We start from the raw sequence: 22,300 nt of genomic DNA, 5'->3' as shown, positions 1-22,300 counted from the left end.
GTTATTTTCATCTTTCACTTGTACTTTTTCATAACCTACATAACAATCTATTTCAAGTTTAATCTAAGTCAGTTGCCCATCGTTCTTTCAATATTTCTGTATTTGAGGTTGAAATGTACCACTGGGATGCATTCCAGGGCAAGTGGGACTTGTACATGGAGGACAGGTTGCACTTAAACTGGAAGGGCATGAATAACCTGGCAGGGAGGTTTGATAGTGTCACTCAGGAGGGATTAAAGCAGGGGGGGGGTGGGGGGGGGGGGGGGGAAGAGGTGGGAACTAGAGCAGTAGGTCAGCAAGTGAAATGACCAAGCAGGAGTTGGAGACTAAGGCCAGTAAAGCTAAAAGAAAGAGGAGACAGGGAGACATTACTTAACATAGCAAGACTGGTAGTCTGAAGTGTATTTAATGCAAAGTGTATGACAGGTAAGGCAAATGAAATTAGAGTTTGGAATAGCACATTTTGTAGCAAATACAGAAACTTGGTTGAGAGAGAGGGGTAAGACTGGCGCCTTAACATTCTGGGATTTAGATGTTTCAGGTGAGATTGAGAGGGATACAAAAGTGGTTGAGAACTATGTAAAACATTAGGGAGAATATCACTGTTATATTGAGGGAGGACACTTTGGGGGGGCTCATTCAGTGAGGCCATATGGGTAGAGATCAGGAATAGGAAGTGTCCATTCACTATAGGCGTTGTACTACAGGCCTCCTAACAGCCAGTGGGAGATAGAGAAACAGATATGTTAACATATTATGGAAAAATGTAAAAACACAGGGTTGTTGTGGTCCATTATTTTAACTTCCCCTATAATGACTGGGACTCCTTTCGGGCCAGGTGCTTGGATGTTGGGGAATTTGTTAGCTGTGTCTTGGAGGAGTTCTTGTAGCCATATGTAAGTAGTCCAGCTTGGGAAAGGGTCATTACTGGACCTGGTATTGGGGAATGAGTCCAGCCAAGTGATCAGAGTTTAAAGTGCGGAAGTATTTCAGGAACAGTGACCATAATTCCGTACATTTTAGGTTACTTATGGATAAAGGGAAGAGTTGTCCTAGGCCGAAAGAACTGTATTGGGGAAGGCTAGCTACAACAATATTAGGCAGGAACTGGGAAATGTAGATTGAGGTTGGCTGTCTGAGGGTAAATCCGCATCTATCATGTGAGAATCTTTTAAAGACCAAATGATTTAGAGTTCAAGACCAGCATGCTCCTGTGAAAATGATGAAGGGCTTATGCCCGAATCATCGATTCTCCTTCTCCTGACTGGCTGTGCTTTTCCAGCACCACACTCTTGAAAATGAAGGATAAGGATGGCAAGATTTCGGAACTTTGGATGAGGAGATATTTTGAGCTTAGTCAAAAGGAAAGCGAGCACATATGTAAGATTTAGGAAACTGAAGACAGACAGAGCCTTTGAAGAATACAAAAATAGCTGGAAAGAACACAAACAAGGAGTTGGGAGGCTGAAAGGGGCCATGAAGTGTTCTTGGCAAATAGGATTAAGGAAAATTCCAAGGTGCTTTATAACTATATAATGAGCAAGAGGTTAACTAAGGAAAACATAGGTCCATTTAAGGACAGAGGAGGGAATTTATGTATGGAGATGAATGAAGTGGGTGAGGTCCTTCTTCTCCATTGCTATTCACAAAGGAGAAGAACGTGGTGGATGTTGAGTCTAGAGAGGAGTATGTTGATTTTCTCGGGCATGTCAATATGAGAAAGGAGGAAGTACTGGGTATTTGAAAAGCATTAAAGGTAGGCAAGTTCCCCCAGGACCAGATAGGATTTATCCCAGAATACTGAGGGAGGCAAAGGAGGAAATTGCTGGGGCCTTGTACAAAATTCTTGTAACTTTTTTAACCATAGGAAAGGCCCCAGAAGACAGAAGAATAGCCAGTTCTTTTGTTTAAGAAGGGTAACAGGGATAATCTGGGAAATTACAGGCCGGTGAGCCTTGCACCAGTAGTAGGGAAATTATGACGTCACAAAGGGAAATATATGCAACACAAATAACTAAGTTATTTAAGAGTCGAAAAGTGTGGCACTGGAAAAAGCACAGCAGGTCAAGCAGCATCCGACAAGCATCCAATACAAATAACTTAGATAAAAGCATCCTCGAAGTCAGAATAAGTTTCAAACAGATATTTTGTATATATGCAGATTGCATCTCTGCATAACCTTTTAAAAGGTGTGGCTCTGAACTCCTGGCAAAGAATACTGTTGATCAATAAATATTGGCTATATAAATGAACAAAGAACTAGCACTGAGATTTTAAGCTTCAGCTTTCTTAATAGTTTTAGGCTGCAAAATGTGCAAGATATAATCACTACGCAATTAGGGAATTGCATAATTAAATATGGTAATATAACCTAATTAATATGGGTCAATTAGAAAATAAATGGACTTTTCTCTGTGACACAAACTCTAACACCTACATGTGGATCATCTTTACCCTTTCATAGATAATCTATTAATGAACATGCCTAATTAGACTCAATTCTCAAATGCATATCAATTTAACTATGAAAGTGGGCCTCTTACCCCTTAGAAAGTATAGCTACATTTCTGTGTGTCAGTGGAATGATCATGCCAGCAGTTAAAACATAGAACAATATAGTGCAGACAGGCCCTTCAGCCCTCGATGTTGCACCAACATGTGAACTCATCTAAGCTCATCCCTCTACACTATCCCATCATCATCCATGTGCTTATCCAAGGATTGTTTAAATCTCCCTAAAGTGGCTGAGTTAACTACATTGGAGGCAGGGCATTCCACGCCCTTACCACTCTGAGTAAAGGACCTGCCTCTGACATCTGTCTTAAATTTATCACAAGCTGACATCATCATCCTAGGAAAAAGGATTTTCACTGTCTACCCCATCTAATCCTCTGATCATCTTGTATGTCTCTATCAAATCCCCTCTTAGCCGCCTTCTTTCCAATGAGAACAGACCCAAGTCTCAGCCTTTCCTCATAAGACCTTCCCTCCAGACCAGTCAACATCCTGGTAAATCTCTGCACTTTTTCCAATGCTTCCACATCTTTTCTGTAATGGGGCGACCAGAACTGTACAAAATATTCCAAATGCAGCCGCACTAGTGTTTTATATAGTTGCATGGCATTACAGCTCTGGAACTGAATCCTTCTACCAATAAAACCTAACACACCGTATGCCTTCTTAACAGCAGTATCAACCTGGGTGGCAACTTTCATGGTTCTATGTACATGGACGCCAAGATCCCTCTGCACATCCACACTACCAAGAATTTTTCCATTGACCTAGTACTCTGCCTTCCTGTTATTCTTCCCAATGTGAATCAAATCACATTTATCTGCATTGAACTCCATTTGTCACCTCTCAGCCCAGTTCTGCAGTTTATCCAAGTCCCCCTGCAACATTCTTCCACGCTGTCCACTACTCCACTGACTTCAGTATCATCTACTAATCCATCCACCTATGCTTGTGTCTAAGTCATTTATAAAAATGACAAACAGCAGTGGTCCCAAAACAAATCCTTGTGGCGCACCACTAATGACCGGATTCCAGGCTGAATATTTTCCATCAACCACCACTCGCTACCTTCTTTCAGAAAGCCAGTTTCTAATCCAAACTGCTAAATCAACCTCAATCCATACCTCTGCATTTTCTCCAACAGCCTACCATGTGGAACCTTATCAAAGGCTTTCCTGAGGTCCATGTACACCACATGCTTGGTCACCTTCTGAAAAAACTCAGTGAAATTTGAGAGACATGATCTGCCTTTGACAAAACCATGTTGACTATCTGAAATCAAATTGTTGTTAGATGATTATAAATCCTCTCTCTTATAATCGTTTCCTACAACAGATGTAAGGCTCACTGGTCTATAATTACCTGGGTCATCTTTACTGCCCTTCTTGAACAAGGGCACAACATTTGCAATCCTCCAGTCCTGTGGTACTAAACCTGTAGACAATGACAATTCAAAGATCAAAGCCAAAGGCTCCACCATCTCCTTTCTAGCTTCCCAGACAATCCTCAGATAAATCCCATCTGGCCCAGGGGACTTGTCTACTTTCACTCCTTCTAGAATTGGTAGCACCTCTTCCTTACTAACCTCTATCCTTTCTAATCTAATATCTTGAATCTCATTCTTCACCTCTACGATATTATCCTTTTCCTGAGTGAAAACTGATGAGAAATATTCATTTAGTATCTCTCTGATCTCCACAGGGTCCACACACAATTTCCCACTTCTGTCTTTGACATGCCCTATTCCTACCCTAGTCATCCTTTTATTCCTGACATACCTGTAGAAAGCTTTAGGGTTCTCCTTTATTCTACCTGCTAAATCCTTCCTAGCTAATCTGTAACTCCATCGCCTCATCTGAACCACCTCATCTCATCGTCACATAAGCCTCCTTTTCCACTTAACAAGAGATGCAATTCTAAGTCTCGCTTAATTGCATTATGATTGCCCCTGCCCCATTGATAATTCTTGTCCTTTGGCATGTACCTTTCTCTTTCCATCGCTAAACTAAACGTAACTGAATTATGATCACTCTCTCCAAAGTGCTCACCTACCACTAAATCAAACACGTGGCCTGGTTCATTAACAAGCACTAGATCCATTGTAGCCTCCCCCTCTTGTCGGCCTTTCAACATACTGTGTCAGAAAACCCTCCTGCACACATTGGACAAAAACTGCTCCATCTGACATACTAGAGTTACAGCATTTCCAGTCTATGTTGGGGAAGTTAAAGTCCCCCATAATGACCACCCTGTTCCTTTCACTCCTATCCAGAATCATTTTGCCAATCCTCTCCTCCACATCACTAGAACTCTGCGGAGGCCTATAAAAATCTCCCAGCAGTGTGACCTCCTCCTGTGTCTAACCTCAGCCCGTATTACCTCAGTAGACAAGTCCTCATCAAAAAGTCTTTCAGCCACCGTTATACAATCCTTGACTAACAAGGCCACACCTCCCCCCTCTTTTACTGCCTTGCCTGTTTTTAATGAAGGATCTAAACCCTGGAACTTGCAATGTCCAAGGGGGCGGGGTGGCCTTGTAGGGGGCGGGGTGGCCTTGTTAGTTAAGAACAAAATTAAATCTATGGCACTGAATGACATAGAGTTGGATGATGTGGAGTCTGTGTGAGTGGAATTGAGGAACCACAAAGGCAAAAAAACAATATGGGAGTTATGTACAGACCTCCTAACAGTGATCAGGACCAGAGGTGCAACGTGTACCGGGAAATAGAAAAGGCATGTCAGAAAGGCAAGGTCACTGTGATCATGGGGGACTTCAATATGCAGGTGGACTGGGTAAATAATGTTGCCAGTGGATTCAAAGAAAGGGAATTCTTGGAATGCTTACAGGATGGCATTTTGGAACAGCGTGTCATGGAGCCCACAAGGGAGCAGGCTATTTTGGACCTAGTGCTATGCAATGAACCAGACTTTATAAAAGATCTTAATGTAAGGGAACACTTAGGAAGCAACGATCATAATATGGTAGAGTTCAGTCTGCAGTTTGAAAGAGAGAAGGCAAAATCGGATGTAATGGTGTTACAATTAAACAAAGGTAATTATGAGGGCATGAGAGAGAAACTGACGAAAATCGACTGGAATCAAGCCTAGCAGGGAAGACAGTAGAGCAAAAATGGCAGGAGTTTGTGGGTATAATAGAGGACACAGTACAGAGGTTCATCCCCAAGAAAAGAAATATTATCCGGGGAGGGATTAGACAGCCATGGCTGACGAAGGAAGTCAGGAAATGTATCAAAGAAAAAGAGATCCTATAAAGTGGCCAAGAGCACTGGGAAATCAGAAGATAACAAAGAGAGAAATAAGGAAGGAGAGGATCAAATATGAAGGTAGGCTAGCCAGTAATATTAGAAATGATAGTAAAAGTTTCTTTCAATACATAAGAAACAAACGACAGACAAAGTAGACATTGGGCCACTGCAAGCTGATGCTGGAAGGCTAGTGATGGGAGATAAAGAAATAGCTGGAGAACTTAATAAGTACTTTGCGTAAGTCTTCACAGTGGAAGACATGAGTAATATCCCAACAATTAAAGGGAGTCAGGGGGCTGAGTTGAGTATGGTTGCCATTACAAAAGAGATAATGCTAGAAAAGCTAAAAGGTCTTAAAATTGACAAATCTCCTGGCCCCGATGGGCTACATCGTAGAGTTCTGAGGGAGGTGGCTGAGGAAATAGCAGAGGCGTTGGTTGAGGTCTTTCCCCGACTCCAGTGACTTTTGAAAGTCCCGGATGATTGGAAGACCGCTGTTGTAACCCCATTGTTCAAGAAAGGATCAAGACAAAAGATGGAAAATTATAGGCCAATTAGCCTAACCTCAGTTGTTGGTAAAATTCTAGAATCCATCGTTACGGATGAGATTTCTAAATTCTTGGAAGAGCAGGGTCGGATTAGAACAAGTCAACATGGATTTAGTAAGGGGAAGTCGTGCCTGACAAACCTGTTAGAATTCTTTGAAGAGGTGACAAGTAGGTTAGACCAGGGAAACCCAGTGGATGTGGTCTATATAGACTTCCAAAAGGCCTTTGATAAGGTGCCACACGGGAGGCTGCTGAGTAAGGTGAGGGTCCATGGTGTTCAAGGTGAGCTACTGGCATGGATTGAGGATTGGCTGTCTGACAGAAGGCAGAGATTTGGGATAAGAGGTTCTTTTTCGGAATGGCAGGCGGTGACAAGCGGTGTCCCACAGGGTTCAGTATTGGGACTGCAGCTGTTCACATTATATAATCATGATCTGGATGAAGGGACTGGGGCCATTCTAGTGAAGTTTGCCGATGATACGAAGAAAAGTGGACAGGCAGGTAGTACTGAGAAAGTGGGGAGGCTGCAGAAGGATCTAGACAGTTTGGGAGAGTGGTCCAGGAAATGGCTGATGAAGTTCAATGTGAGCAAATGTGAGGTCTTGCACTTTGGAAAAAAGAATACAAGCATGAACTACTTTCTAAATGGTGAGAAAATTCATAAAGCCAAAGTACAAAGGGATCTGGGTGTGCTAGTCGAGAATTCTCTAAATGTAAACATGCAGGTTGAATCCATGATTAAGAAAGCAAATGCAATGTTGTCATTTATCTCAAGAGGGTTGGAATATAAAAGCAGCGATGTGCTGAGACTTTATAAAGCTCTGGTTAGGCCCCATTTGGAGTATTGTGTCCAGTTTTGGGCCCCACACCGTAGGAGGGACATACTGGCACTGGAGCGTGTCCAGCAGAGATTCACACGGATGATCCCTGAAATGGTAGGTCTAACATAAGAAGAACAGCTGAGGATCCTGGGATTGTACTCATTGGAGTTTAGAAGGTTAAGGGGAGATCTAATAGAAACTTACAAGATAATACATGGCTTGGAAAGGATGGACGCTAAGAAATTGTTTCCGTTAGGCGGGGAGACTAGGACCCGTGGGCACAGCCTTAAAATTAGAGGGGGTCAATTCAGAACAGAAATGCGGAGACATTTCTTTAGCCAGAGAGTGGTGGGCCTGTGGAATTCATTGCCGCGGAGAGCAGTGGAGGCCGAGACGCTAAATGTCTTCAAGGCAGAGATTGATAAATTCTTGATGTCACAAGGAATTAAGGGCTACGGGGAGAATGCGGGTAAGTGGAGTTGAAATGCCCATCAGCCATTATTAAATGGCAGAGTGGACTCGATGGGCCGAATGGCCTTACTTCCACTCCTATGTCTTATAGTCTTGCTCGCTACATGTCTCCGAAATGACTACAACATCGAAGTCCCAGGTACCTATCCAAAGATTGAAGCTGCCTTACCTGGAGTAAGCCTGTTGAATCCCCTAAATTTAATGCAGGTAAGAAAGGGTAGCAAGCATCATAAATGCTAACATTTTTTAAAGTGAAAATGATCAGTTGAACCCGGTTGCTGTTGCCAATCTATCAAGATAATGGGCCAGATTTTCCAGGGAGTGGCAATTGCACATTTTTTGCTTTGAAAGAAAGGAGCTCAACATTTCCGAGAGGAGAATCTGTTCAGAACTTCCCGAGAAATGCAGAGCCATACTTCAATTTTGACACCAAACAAAAAACAAAGAACTGCAGATGCTGGAAATTTGAAATAAAAACAGAAATAGCTGGAGAAACTCAGCAGGTCCAACATTAACTGTGCAGAGAAAGCAGCACTAAAGTTTCGGGTCCAGTGACCTTTCTTCAAAATTCAGAACAGAACTTGAGTTCAAAAGCACAAATTTCCTACTTGATCATCGATAGACAGTTGCCTTTAAAAATGGTGAGAGGACTTATCTGGGATAGTGTAAATTGTACACCAGTAACCTTGATGTTCTCTTACCTCAAGTGCTAAACTGCAAAGTTTTAAACATCACCCAATTAGTTTATTCAGATCCCCAATCTAACGACACTTGAAGAAATGTGCCTGCCAGGAGATTGACATTACCTCAAGGCTGCTGAGAAACTAGGAGAGCAGAATATTCCCTCATTACAACTGTTTGTATAGTGAATGCTGATGACACCAGGGGAACCTAGTTTGATGCAATAATTGAACCTGACAGTGCAATGAGTTGGATTAACATTTGTGGATGAAATTGAAAAAGCCTGGATTAATGATATTTCAGCACTGTGCAATGTTAAACTCAACAGTAGCTTTAAGAAACCAGTTTCCCTGATAGTTTCATCCTGGTTTAAATTATTTTCTTTAAAATTCGATAAATAAAACTGCACAAGAATGTTGATTTGAAGCTATAAATTTAAACTTGGCAGTATTAACAGATTACTTCTATAAACATTTGTAGATCTGCTATTTTCTGATGCAGTTATTAATCTGTTGGTCTGTTATTCTTGCAGATATTTACCAGACAGATGCAAACATGCATTAAATGTGCACATTGATATTTTAACAATAATTTATAAGCTATAAATCTTGGAAATTTATTTTGAAATGCAGTCACAACATTCATGGTGTTCTATCAAATATATATTTCCACCACCATCAGCACACTCATAACCAACAGCACACTAACAGAATAAATAAAACAAATATCTTGTATCTAGTGGTTTTTGGGATCGACACTTTCCTGAGATGTAGCCAATCGTTAATACCATACAAAAGAAGTGCCTCCTTCTTACTGACCTGATGATGACCAACAGCTCATGACAAAACCAGAATGGTGTTTGGATGTCACAGATGAGTGCTTCAGTGTCACTTTTAATGTCTATTTTTCAAAATATAATTTGTAAGTCAGGCAGGGTCAACATGGTTTTGTCAAAGGCTCAGGTGAAGGTTTGGGTTAAAGGGACATGCTGAACAAGGTGGGGCATTTTTCCTTGGAGTGTCAGAGGCTTAGGGGTGACTCATAGAAGTTTATAAAATCATGAGGGGCATGGCTAGGGCGAATAGGCAAGCTCTTTTTCCCCAAGGCTGGGGGAGTCCAAAACTAGAGGGCATAGGTTTAAGGTTAGAGGGGAAAGATTTAAAAAGAACCTGAGGGGTAATGTTTTCATTCAGAATATGGTGCATGTATGGAAATGAGCTGCCAGAAGGGTGGGTGTATGATTAGGAAAGGTTTTAAGAGGGATATGGACCAAATGCTGGCAAAATGGGACTAGATCAGATTGGGATATCTGGTCGGAGCGGACGAGTTGGAACGATGAGTCTGTTTCTGTGCTCTATGACTCTATAGAAGCCACTAAAATGTTATGGTTTATTGTGAAGGGAATTGTTATGCTTCAGTAATCTCCCATCTCCCCATTACAGGAGCATAGGCACAGGAGTAGGCCATTCAGTCCCGTGAACCTGTTCCACCATTCAATGCTTTCCAAGCTGGCAGAGTAGGGCTTCTGAACTGAGCTCGTCTGGTCCAACCACTTTTCTTTCTTTTTTTACACTTTTTTCTTTATTTTAGTTCTTGGGTTTTCATTCTTCCTCCACCCACTTTCTGCACGTTCAGAATGGTACCAGAGCAGGACTCGGCTAGGAGATGGCTAATGTGGTAACAGAGTGTGACATTGGCTGGGACCCAGCGCAAGCCCAGATGGCAGCAGGGGCAGCTGGCGGCAAAGAATTGCAGCAGCGACAGTCAGCGATGATGAGGCGGCGGCTAAAGACGGCTGCAGCAGTGGTCAATCACGAAAGATGGCAGCACCTACCATCAGCAGCAAAGTGGCAGTTAAGGCCAAAGCCTTGCAAGCGCAGCGAAGCCTGACATAACCGTTGGAGGTCAGCAACAACAAAGAAAGCTGGCAAACATGGGCATGTCTTAGCCCAGCGTGGGTGAAAGCAGAGGAGAGTGAGCCCTCTTGGGGAAAGCCCAGCTTGGAGTGTCTACAGGCCCACGGCTTAAGAAAGGACTGTAATATTTGACTTTGTAAATTTTATTTATTTTAGACTGTAGTGTTGAACTTTTTAAAACTTATTTTCTACTTCTGTAACTAAGATTTTGTACCTCGGTACTTTGTACCTAAGATGGTGCCATGTGTGGTGACACTGTACATTTTTCACTGTACCCTTGTACATAGTACTTGAGCACACATGACAATAAAATTTAAACCTAACATAGGGTATTGATGAAACCATATCTGGAGTACTAAGTACAGTATTGGGGATGTTAATATGTTGAAGCAATTGAGAAGGTTTACTTAACTAATACCTGGAATGAGCAGATTGTCTTATGATGGAAGGTTAGAAAGGGCATACATCATCTGGAGTTTAGAAGAGTCAAAGGTGTTAATTGAAACATTTAAAGATCCTGAGGGGACATGGCTGATTAGATGTTGAAAGGATGTTTCCTTTTCTGGGAGAATCTGGAACTCGAGGTAATAATTTCCCCTGAGTCATTTACAACTGTAGTTCCAGTTTCCTATCTACTAGCATCTGGCCCTCGACCTGACTGAAAACTTGTCACTGTCTATTCTCAACCACTTATTTATCTCTACTTTTGATGCCCTTGTCTAAATCAAAATCTTTACTTTCTCACATCCTAATCATTGTCTGAGGAAGCATATATTTAATTTTCTTATCTGTGGCTGGTGTAATACGTGAACTTTTATCTTCAGTAAACTTGTCCATAAACTCTGCTGCCCTTATCCTAATGCTGAATATCCTGTCCATTTTAATGTTTACAAACCTCCAATGGTCTTCTAGTAGGCTAAAAATTTGAATTCAAATTGCTCATCCTTGTATCCAATTCCCTCTAATGGCCTCACTTTGTCTTATTTCTGTAACCTTCTAACAATCCTGCAGAACTCTATATTCCTCTCATTCTAGCCTTTTCTGAATGTTCAAATGACTCCAGTACAACAATCATGACCATAAGAATTGAAATTTCCTCCTTAAACCCCTCTGCTTCTCTGTCATTAGGGCACTCCTTGAAACTTACCGCTGACCAATCTTACTACCTCCTTCCATTACTTGGTGTCAATTTTGACTGCCTTCAGACATTTTCCTAACTATATTGGTTTTGTTATCCATCTTTGAGGAGAAAGTGAGGACTGCAGATGCTGGAGATCAGAGCTGAAAATGTGTTGCTGGAAAAGCGCAGCAGGTCAGGCAGCATCCAAGGAACAGGAGAATCGACGTTTTGGGCATAAGCCCGATTCCTGAAGAAGGGATTATGCCCGAAACGTCGATTCTCCTGTTCCTTGGATGCTGCCTGACCTGCTGCGCTTTTCCAGCAACACATTTTCAGCTTCGTTGTCCATCTGCAAACCTGACTAAACAAATATTCTGACACCAGGATAGTCTCCTGCTCTTGCAAGCTAATGCCAGAACATAAAGATAATCTTGGGCACTTCAATATTATAATCTCATTAAATGCTTCTCCCTTGTTCTCTATCTGCATCTCAAAAAAATGTAAAGCAGTTGCACACTTAAACCAGTGGAGCAGTGCAATTATTTTCCAAGCCAGAATGTTTGAATTTGATATTTATATATTGGTGTTTCCAACAACAATATCTCAACTTCTAAACTTTTTTTTAGCTATAAAGTGCTTCTAAATGTTTAGTCGTCATGAAAGATGTTATGTTAGTGTAAATCTTTCTTTATTCCCATGGTTGCTACAAGCACTTCATGCAGATCTCCTGCTTTTACTTTTATATTATAATTGTCAAAGTTGAAAGTGCTGCTGCACAGGAATTGGTAAACAAGGTGCATAAGCAAAATGTCTAGTCTTGACACATTTTCAAGCAAATTTTGACTTTGACACTTTGAGACAGAAAGTAGTTTTACCCTCTTGTTCCTTAGCCATTCAGCTTATTGATTGTATAAATCAAGAGTGGGAATCTAATGTTTCTGAAAGGTTCAGATGAAATTATATAACTTCCTTTCAAGTACTTAAGGCAATTTAAATTTATGATTTAATTTCTTTCAGTTGCAGTGACTGTGCTTATGTGACTAACTATAAAGTCTGTTCCATATATGATAATGATAGTCAGGTAACTGCACTGAGATAGCTGATTCAGGTTTCAGATTAAAAACCTGCAGAATTGCAGTACTGATTTAATGGGGCCTTCTTATAAAATCAGGATCAAAATAATCTCAATGTGAACACATATTGACGTTAATATAACATAGGTAGCCAAACCACAAGATGCACCTGCGAAACCTTATCCCTGCTTGCGCTTCAAAACATTAACTTTGGTTTTTATGTTTCCTAATTCAAAGTCAAGATAATGTTGATGGTTACTGCAAAATTCACTTCTGAATTTAAATCAAGATAGCTTTCTAGTGAAGCAAAACAATGTGTCAGGTTTCCCTACTCTGATTAGCTTCTGATTTCATTAGGGAAAAAAGTAACCTGAAAGACATGGACACAATAAAACATCACAATTTGTATACAGCAATCAGCATGAATGATCACATGTTATCCCGGTGAGGAAGGAATGTTGTCCATTACAACAGGAAAACTCCTTGCTTATCTTTTAATAGTTTAGAAATGCCCACATTTTGAAGTTTGGAGTGCTATTAATCAAGACACAACCTGGTGGTGCAAAACCCCCTTACCTGATTAGGTCTGGTGGGAGGAAGGCTGATGGTGGCCTTCCCTTCTCAGATGTCAATTCAAGCAATTGATGCCAATTTTAGAGCCTCATCCTAACACCACCATTATTCAACCAACATGGGCGGGGACCTTGTCATGCTGGAAGACTAACTGCAAACTCAATCAGGTTTGCTTGCAACCTTCTGAGAATGTCCCCTATTCAGAGCCATGCTAACATGATTGAGGGACTTGGCTTTAGGTAGGGGGTGCAAACAGAAGACTTCACTCTCCCCTTTCCACTAATTGCTCTGCCTACCTTGCTAGCAGCCTCCCCCACCTCCCAATGACCTCCAGTAGCCTTTATTTATCTTTCTCTAAGGATCTTCATGGAAGTGAGTCTTCATGGAAGTCCATGAGTATTACTGGCATTGGCACCTTTCACCATACTGCCAGTAATGCAGAGCTGCACACCTTTGACTTCAGGAGCTGGACTTCATTCTACTTAATTAAATATACAATTGAGTCTGGACATTCAGTGGCAGAGTTCCTGCTGTAAATTAGGACTTAATACCCTCACAGCTCTCACTGATGGGACCAGTAGAATATCAACAGTTTTCATGGTCGACACTGGTGGCCCCTGTCTTCCTCATTAAATTTCACCGAAAAGGCGAGACCTTCAGTAGTGAGACCCCTGTGTGTAGAGCTGGACTTCCACATGTCTTCTTTAAGGTTCCCACATTTGGGGAATTGATAAAGTTTGCTCCCTGTTTAGTGGATTTTGAGTTATTAGAGAAATGCCTCTTACCTGGGTCTGGAAGATAAAGATCTGAAACTGTATTTTTAAATATACACAAAGTAGTTAGGAACTAGCTGGATCAAAGTATCTTGCAGGCTACATCTGGACTAGAGTTCATGTTTTGTATCTTAGACATCCCCTGTGACAGTATCAATAAGTTGTTGATACCTATCTGAACTACAGATAAGTGGAGATCTTAATTGAATATCTTCTCAAATAGCTTTTCTGATCTGCATAAATGTATGAACTTAGATTCTTTGGCAAAGTTGTGGAGTCAAGCTTCAACCCTAAATTTTCTAACTCCCATGCAAGAGATTTATGCTGAATGTATTGTAATTTCCTGCTTCCTTGATGTAACCTTTTCAAAGCTTTGTTCCATCTTGACTTGCTTCCTTTTCTGGGTCAGCAAAAAAGATATAAGTGATAGTCATTTTTTAGAATGTAACTTGAATATTGTTGAAAAAGACACATTTTGTTGAAGTTTTCATCTTGCACTCGTCAGGACAACTCACAAGAAATACAAATTTTAGGAGAGGCCAACATTTATTTTGAATGAGAGAAGAATGATAATCAGTTATCAAGTGTACTTTGAGTGGTAGGGGTATGACGTATGCATCTATTAATCATGATTGATAGTTAACTGCCAGATTTGTTCAAAGATATTTATGTGAATTGTCTGATGAATGTGCAAAATGAAAAAACAAAGTGGGTCTTTTTTTCAGCAATATGCAAGTTCTGTGCTACCAAATGATTACTTGCATATCTGAATCAAAAGTACAACAAAAAGCAAATTCAGGATACCAACAACATAGTCCAACTTATGTGTAAGTTAAGAATGGGCAAGTTTTTCAGTTGGATTTCTTCAAGTGTATATTAAACCCAAATTTTTGTCAATTTTTACTTCTAAATGTAATTTTAATGCTAAAGTGAGACACGATTTCACTACTGTTTATACAAGATGAGATTGAAAATATTGATAACATGATCACAAATGTATGCAATACCTGACTGTGCATGGTCTAAATTGCAAAAATTTCTTTCATTTTTGGATTTGATCAGTTTGTTGTTATATTGCTTCAATAGATGACCGTATCATAAATAATTTGAAACAAGACTGCATGGTAAACACACTTAAGCCAAAACAGTTTGACAAAGCAATTAACAATGTCACTAAACATGCAATAAATCTATTTGACCATGTAAGGTCTGAAAGTGAGGAGGAGTTGTTCTTGAGCATGGTTTTAATTTTGGTGTACCTTCATCCAACCTCAAATGTGAAGAGGTGTTTGGTGAGTTCAAACTCCTCAATTCCCAGCTATCCTGATACAACCCAGTGTTGAAGGAAAGTACTGAATCTTTGATGATACATCTCGCTCAGCTACCACATTAGTACTGCAGAATTCTGAATGACTTGTCTACTTTGAATATGCAATGTAAATGTCTGGTAGCACCTAGACATACATATTATAAAATCAATGAAGGGACTGGAATAGTCATCCTTAACAAACTTGACTATATCATTAAGATGCTTAACATTCTTAATGATAAATCCAAATTTGTATCCAGTGGAAATGCTGCTCAGCATGCCTGGACAACCTTACTTGAAAACAAGTTTAAAAATGCCTGCTGGACTAGTATGAGAGCAACAAGCTGCCAGGTTATATACACAAGGTTTGTTGTCACAGTGCACCATCCCTATCTTATCGCTCACTGGTTCTATACAAAATTAACTAGAAAAAATGGTTGGGTGAATTGCAACCACCAATTCTGAATAAATATTCCAATTACACATTGGAATTCCTTTACATTTACTCGACCATACAGAACTTGCACATCGTTAGCAATGTGGCGTCCACGTGCACATTTGACATTAATATCCTATTCACCCATGTACAACTCATGGAAGCCAGAGATATCTGCACTGCAACACTATATGGCAATCTAGACCCACCACCATTGCATATTCATTGAATTTATGAACTTAACAGCTTATGCAATTTACTTCAATTTTAAAAACTCTATTCATGCCTAGATGGTATTTCCATAGGGTCACAGCTAGGCCCAGCTCTTGCAAACATCTTTGATTTTCAGCAGAAATGTGTCTTCAATTGAATGATACCTAAACATTCATCCCTTGCATATTTCTCATATTAAATGACACGTTTGCTGCATTTATATTTGTAGATACATGTGAGAATTTTCTTAAAATGTCTTACTGGGTTACATCTTGCACTCAATTTTCATTTGAAGTAAACCGTTAAATGATCTTAATATTCTAGTTGAGAAATTGGCCAGGAGATTCTCTACTACTATCTATTGCAAACTTACCTTCACTAATCACTGTATACACATTGAAAACTCTATAGTTCTACGTGCTATAAGGTTGGCCTTATCGGACTCATAAATCATTCCTTAGCCATTTGTTCATTGTACAAGATTAATGCTGATTTAAGGCACATCAAAGCCAAGCAATTAAGATAATGACTACCCTGATCATGAAATTTCTCACTTTATATTGTGTAACTCATGAACGGGTCTAAGGCTATCAATTCTGGTCCTGAAAAGTATCCAGCTTACCTCACAGATTATCCTGGAAGGCTAACGTATCTCAAAACTTGAAGGTTTCGTACTGCTCCTATGCAATAGCAATGTGACTGTGTTCACCACTAACAAATGCTGTCATTGAGCCAAAAAAGATATTTTATCTACCAAATATGTAGTTTAATGTCACATATTTGGACTGTATGTCCCAAAGACAGGTGTATTATATACCTTTGACAGTTCAAAACAAACAATGTAGTGACCATACCTAAAAATGCTGTGTTTCGAAACGCACAACACAATCTTTAACATGTGATTCTACAAATGGACAATATCTCGATGTGCTTCAGTGTCCAAACAATTATGCTGACACTATTTTAGAATCAGCAACTGAGTTGGTAGTATGACACACTTTCATGTACTAGAAGCTAAATACTTTGTTACTAATATTCCTGTTCTTTGCAGACAGAAATAGCACGTACACACAGTTCTCTTTTTCAATTCAGCAAAATAGATGATAGCTATTTGCTTATTTCTCAGGACAATGCCTCGATCAAATCAGGTACAAAATTGGTTTAAAATTCAAACAAAGTCTGGCAGTTAACCGTCAATCATCATCCTCAAGGGTAGAGATGTTGCCAGTCGGAGTCCACTTGTCAACCAATCAGGCGTCTCTTATCAGATAGTATAATTGTTCATTTCCTCCTTAAAATTCCTGTGAATTATCTTCATGAGTGGAGAGTAGAGACCTTTGACAAAATTGGGCCTATTTTTAAACCAATGCTCAAGATTTCAGTACAGAAAGTACAACCTCAAGTACTGCTGACGTGTGATGTCCATTAGATTATGTATAGTAATTTTAATCATTATTCGGGGGAAAACCTAGTTTAATGAGATTACAAGTGCAGGCTACACAGGCCAATAAAATTGAATATCGCAGCTTTTGCTGTTGCTTTTCATGGTGACTAACCTTTATTCTTCAAGTTAAATGCACTAATTATGCAAAATGCTGGCCCAACCATAAACAGGGAACATGAAAAGAAATTGACTCAAAATAATTATTGATCTGTCAGTCATCAGTATTTTGGAATATTCCATCAACCTTTTATAAACCTGCTGTATCATAAAATACTGGACATCAGAAATTAATCTGAAAGGAGCAAGGGTCTGGATGATGCAGATTGTCTGAGGAATTGGAAGGGAAATGGTTATGATAAACAACATCTAAAAACAAATTTAGAAGTATCATGAAGTACCAAATTATAAAGCGGTCTTTTGAAAAAAGAACGTCTTGGTATAACAATTTTGCACTGGAGTCCATAACTTGACCAAAGATATTTACAATTCAGTCATTTGATAACAAAGTCAAACACTTTTTTTCTACACCGGCTACATTTTAATCTTATTTGGTCCAATTAGTGGCAGACTGTAGATTTATGTATTCTCTGGTTAGCTCCATATGCAGAAATCTGGTTGAAACATTTAAAACTAATCTAACTCATGGCCCCTAGCAACATCACATTTGATAATCATCTCTTCCTAAATAGAAATAATCTCTTTCAGGGTAAAGGATTAGCAATTAATTTTAAAAAAAATATAAACTTTTATATTTTTTAACAATTTATAAGTGTATCACCACACCATTATCAACATTAAAAAGGTATTATCATCGGTAATTCCTTTCACAGTTGGTTGAAATAAATATAATAGATTTTACATAGCAGCACAGCAAAATCACACTGATTGTAATATATGCAATCTGCCTGAGAATCTTAGGAATCTATGACCACTGACCTTTGAGGTGTTTTGTTCTGTCTTCTGTTATGTGGTAGAGCACCTTTGGCATAAGGGTTATACTCTATCTTCATCTTCTTCATCTATAAAATGAGGTGAAAATGCTGTAGCATTAAATTGTTTCTTGCCCTATTTGTGATTTCACTCAGACAGAACATAAGTGTGGCACATCTCAACATAAACACACAATTCAGGACTCTGCCACGAATCCTATCTTAGTTTTAAAAATCTAGAAGATGTTTAATGATTTGTGTCTACATATCACATTTTTTGAGATTTTCGCTTTTAATACTTCATGTAAAAGATTGCTTATTCTGAAATGCATAAGTTGTGTATTTTAAAACAACTGAATTTACAAAGGTTTAAACAAACTACAATGTGAATGTTAATGGTGTATATTAAAGTTAAATGGGCCAGTTTGTGGTATGTTAGTGCTGAGTCTATTACAAACTGGTATGGCATGGCTCAATTTGCCAGATGGTGCCATCCAAAGCAGAGCAAGGGAGTGCTCCTAAAATCTTGACTAATATTAACACACATTTAAAAGGCATCTGGATGGGTTATGAGGGATATGGGCCAAGTGCTGGCAAATGGAACTAGATTAGGTTGGGATATCTGGTCAGCATGGATGAGTTGGACCGAAGGGTCTGTTTCCATGCTGTACATCTCGATGACTCCATGACACCGACCTATTTCAGCAACACAGATTATTAATTGCTGAAGGATCCAATCCACAGATGAATGATGATAGGATTACTGGGTAAGAAGGAGGGGAGGCTCTTCCAAAAGCCGGGTTCTTTGATCAGGCAAAGAGGGCTATAGAAGTTGTCTTGTCAAGTATGTTGAAGGCTGAAATAGTCCAATTTTTAATGAGTGAAGGAATTGAGAATTATGGGGAAAAAAGGTGGGAGAAAGTGAGGACTGCAGATGCTGGAGATCAGAGCTGAAAAATGTGTTGCTGGAAAAGCGCAGCAGGTCAGACAGCATCCAAGGAGCAGGAGAATCGACGTTTCGGGCATAAGCCTTCTTCAGGAATGAGGAAGGTGTGCCAAGCAGGCTAAGATAAAAGGTAGGGAGGAGGGACTTGGGGGAGGGGCATTGGGAATGCGATAGGTGGAAGGAGGTTATGGTGAGGGTGATAGGCCGGAGAGGGGGTGGGGGCGGAGAGGTCGGGAAGAAGATTGCAGATGAAGAAGACGGTGCTGAGTCTGAGGGTTGGGACTAAGATAAGGTGGGGGGAGGGGAAATGAGGAAGTTGGAGAAATCTGCATTCATCCCTTGTGGTTGGAGGGTTCCTAGGTGGAAGATGAGGCGCTCTTCCTCCAGGTGTCATGTTGCCATGGTCTGACCTCCTTCTATCAAATGAAAACAGCTTGAAAGCCCTCAGCCTTTCCTCATGACCTTCCTTCCATACCAGGCAACATCCTAGTTAATTGCCTCTGAACCCTTTCCAAAGCTTCCACATCCCATAATGTGGTGGCCAGAACTGTATGTGATACTCCAAGTGCGGCTGCACCAGAGTTTTGTACAGCTGCAACATGACCTCGTGGCTCTGAGACTCAATCCCTCTATCAATAAAAACTAACACACCGTACGCCATCTCTATCAACCTGGGTGGCAACTTTCAGGGTGGCAACTATACATGGACACAGATCTCTCTGCTCATCTACACTACCAAGAATCTTACCATTAGCCCAGTACTCTTTATTCCTGTTGCTCCTTCCAAAGTGAATCACTCACACTTTTCCAGATGAAACTCCATTTGCCACTTCTCATCCCAGGTTTGCAGCTTATTTATGTCCCTCTGTAACCTGCAACATTCTTCGGCACTGTCCACAGCTCCACCAACCCTAGTGTCATCGGCAAATTTACTAACCCATCCTCTACCCTTTCATCCAGGTCATTTATAAAATGACAAAACAGCAGTGGATCCAAAATAGATCCTTGTGGTACACCACTAGTAACTGAACTCCAGGATGAACATTTCCCATCAACCACCACCCTGTCTTTCAGCTAGCCAACTAAATCACCCTCAATCCCATGCCTTTGTATTTTGTGCAATAGCCTACTGTGGGGAACCTTATCAAACACCTTACTGTAATCCATATACACCACATCAACCAGTTTACCCTCATCCACCTGTTTGGTCACCTTCTCAAAGAACTCAATAAAAGTTTGTGAGGTACTACCTACCCTTCACAAAACTGTGTTGACTATCCCTAATCAACTTATTCATCTCTAGATGATTATAAATCCTAGATCTTATAACCTTTTCCAACACTTTACCCACAACCGAAGTAAGGCTCAATGGTCTATAATTACCAAGATTGTCCCTACTCCCCTTCTTGAGCAAGGGGACATTTGCTTTCCTCCAGTCTTCTGGTACTATTCCCGTAGACAATGACAACAAAGATTATAGCCAAAGGCTCAGCAATCTCCTCCCTGGCTTCCCAGAGAATCCTAGCATAAATCCTATCTGGCCCAGGGGACATACCTATTTTCACACTTTCCAGAATTACTAACACCACCTCCTTGTGAACCTCAATCCCATCTAGTCTAGCTGCCTGTATCTCAGTATTCTCCTTGACAACATTTCTTTTCCCCCCAGTATGAAGACAGACAAAAAAAATTCATTTAGCACTTCTCCTATCTCCTCAGAGTCCACGCACAACTTCTCACTACTGTTCTTGATTGACTAGAGTAAGATTAGAGCCATTCTTTTATTCTCGATTTACTTACAGAAAGCTTTAGGGTTTTCCTTGATTCTATCTTCCAATGACTTCTTATGTCCACTCCTGGCTCTTCTTGGTTCTTTGTTTAGGTCTTTCCTGGCTAGCTTGCAACTCTCAAGCGCCCTAACTGAGCCTTCACGTCTCATCCTAACATAAACCTTCTTCTTCCCCTTGACAAGCGATTCAATTCCTTTGTAAACCTTGGCTCCCTCATTCGACCACTTCCTCCCTGTCTGACAGGTATACACGCAGTAGCTGTTCCTTGAATAAGCTTCACATTTCAATTGTGCCCATACCTTCCAGTTTCCTTCTCCATTCTATCCATCCTTAATTTTGCCGAATCGCATCATAACTGCCTTTTCCTCAGTTATATCTCTTGCACAACTCTATATATCTATCCCTTTCTACTGCTAAAGCAAACATAACCGAATTGTGGTCACTATCACCAAAGTGCTCATCTACCTCCAAATCTAATAGCTGGTCGGGTTCATTGCCCAGTACCAAATCCAATGTGGCCTCGCATCTCATTGGCCTACCTGCATACTGTGTCAGGAAACCCTCCTGCTCACATTGGACAGAAACTTACCCATCGAACGTACTCGAACTGTAGTATTTCCAATCAATAGTTGGAAAGTTAAAGTCCCCATAACAACTACCCTGTTACTCTCGCTTCTATCCAGAATAATCTTTGCAATCCTTTCCTCTACATCTCTGGAACTATCCAGATGTCTATAGAGAACTCCAAACAGGGTGACCTTGCCTTTTCCTGTTTCTAACGTCAGCCCATACTACCTCAGTAGACGAGTCCTCAAATGTCCTTTCTGCCACCGTTTTACTGTCCTTGACTAACAATGAAAACCTCCCTCTCTTTGATCATCTTCTCTGTTCTTAATGAAACATCTAAATTTTGGAAACTGCAACAACCATTCCTGTCTCCTAGCATTGAAGTAGACACACTTCAAACCATCTTCCTGTTTGCTGGTGATTCTTGCGACCTTGAAACTATATTTCTGATCTCACTACTCTCAACCTCCTGGACATTGGAACTACAATTTAGGTTCCCATCCCATTTCTGAATTAGCTTAAACCCTCCCGAAGAGCATTAGCAAATTTCCCCCCAGGATATTAGTACCACTCTGGTTCAGGTGTAGACCATCCTGTTTTTAGAGGTCCCAACTACCCCAGAATGAGCCCCAATTATCCAGGTATCTGAAACCCTTGCTCCTGCACCATGCTTGTAGCCACGTGTTCAACTCCTCTCTCTCCTCATTCCTTGTCTTGCTAGCACATGGCACAGGCAACAAACCAGAGATAACAACTGTGTTTGTTCTAGCTCCAAGCTACCACCCTAGCTCCCTGAATTTCTGTCTTAAGTCCCCATTCCTTTTCCTACCTATGTCGTTAGTGCCTATGTGGACCATGACTTGGGGCTGCTTCCCCTTCCCGTCAAGGATCCTGAAAACACAATTCGAGA

General features: G+C 40.5%; 1 protein-coding gene across 3 annotated transcripts in view; it reads right to left on the bottom strand.

Annotated features, from left to right (window-relative positions):
* The window catches only part of fam222aa (family with sequence similarity 222 member Aa), a 345,559-nt gene that overhangs the window by 246,956 nt on the left and 76,303 nt on the right, over window positions 1-22,300 (bottom strand). For all 3 annotated transcript variants that reach the window (XM_087999940.1, XM_087999939.1, XM_043715498.2), the window contains exon 5: window positions 18,095-18,177. In XM_087999940.1, coding sequence (XP_087856066.1) covers window positions 18,095-18,177 — 83 coding nt within the window. The remainder of the gene's footprint in view (window positions 1-18,094; window positions 18,178-22,300) is intronic.

The sequence above is a fragment of the Chiloscyllium plagiosum genome, unplaced genomic scaffold (genome assembly GCF_037043375.1).
Source record: "Chiloscyllium plagiosum isolate Xiang-an unplaced genomic scaffold, Cpla_swu_hap1 HiC_scaffold_24, whole genome shotgun sequence".
NCBI classification, from domain to species: domain Eukaryota; kingdom Metazoa; phylum Chordata; class Chondrichthyes; order Orectolobiformes; family Hemiscylliidae; genus Chiloscyllium; species Chiloscyllium plagiosum.
Note: the sequence above shows the minus strand (reverse complement) of the source record. Positions and strands in the feature narration are given on the sequence as shown.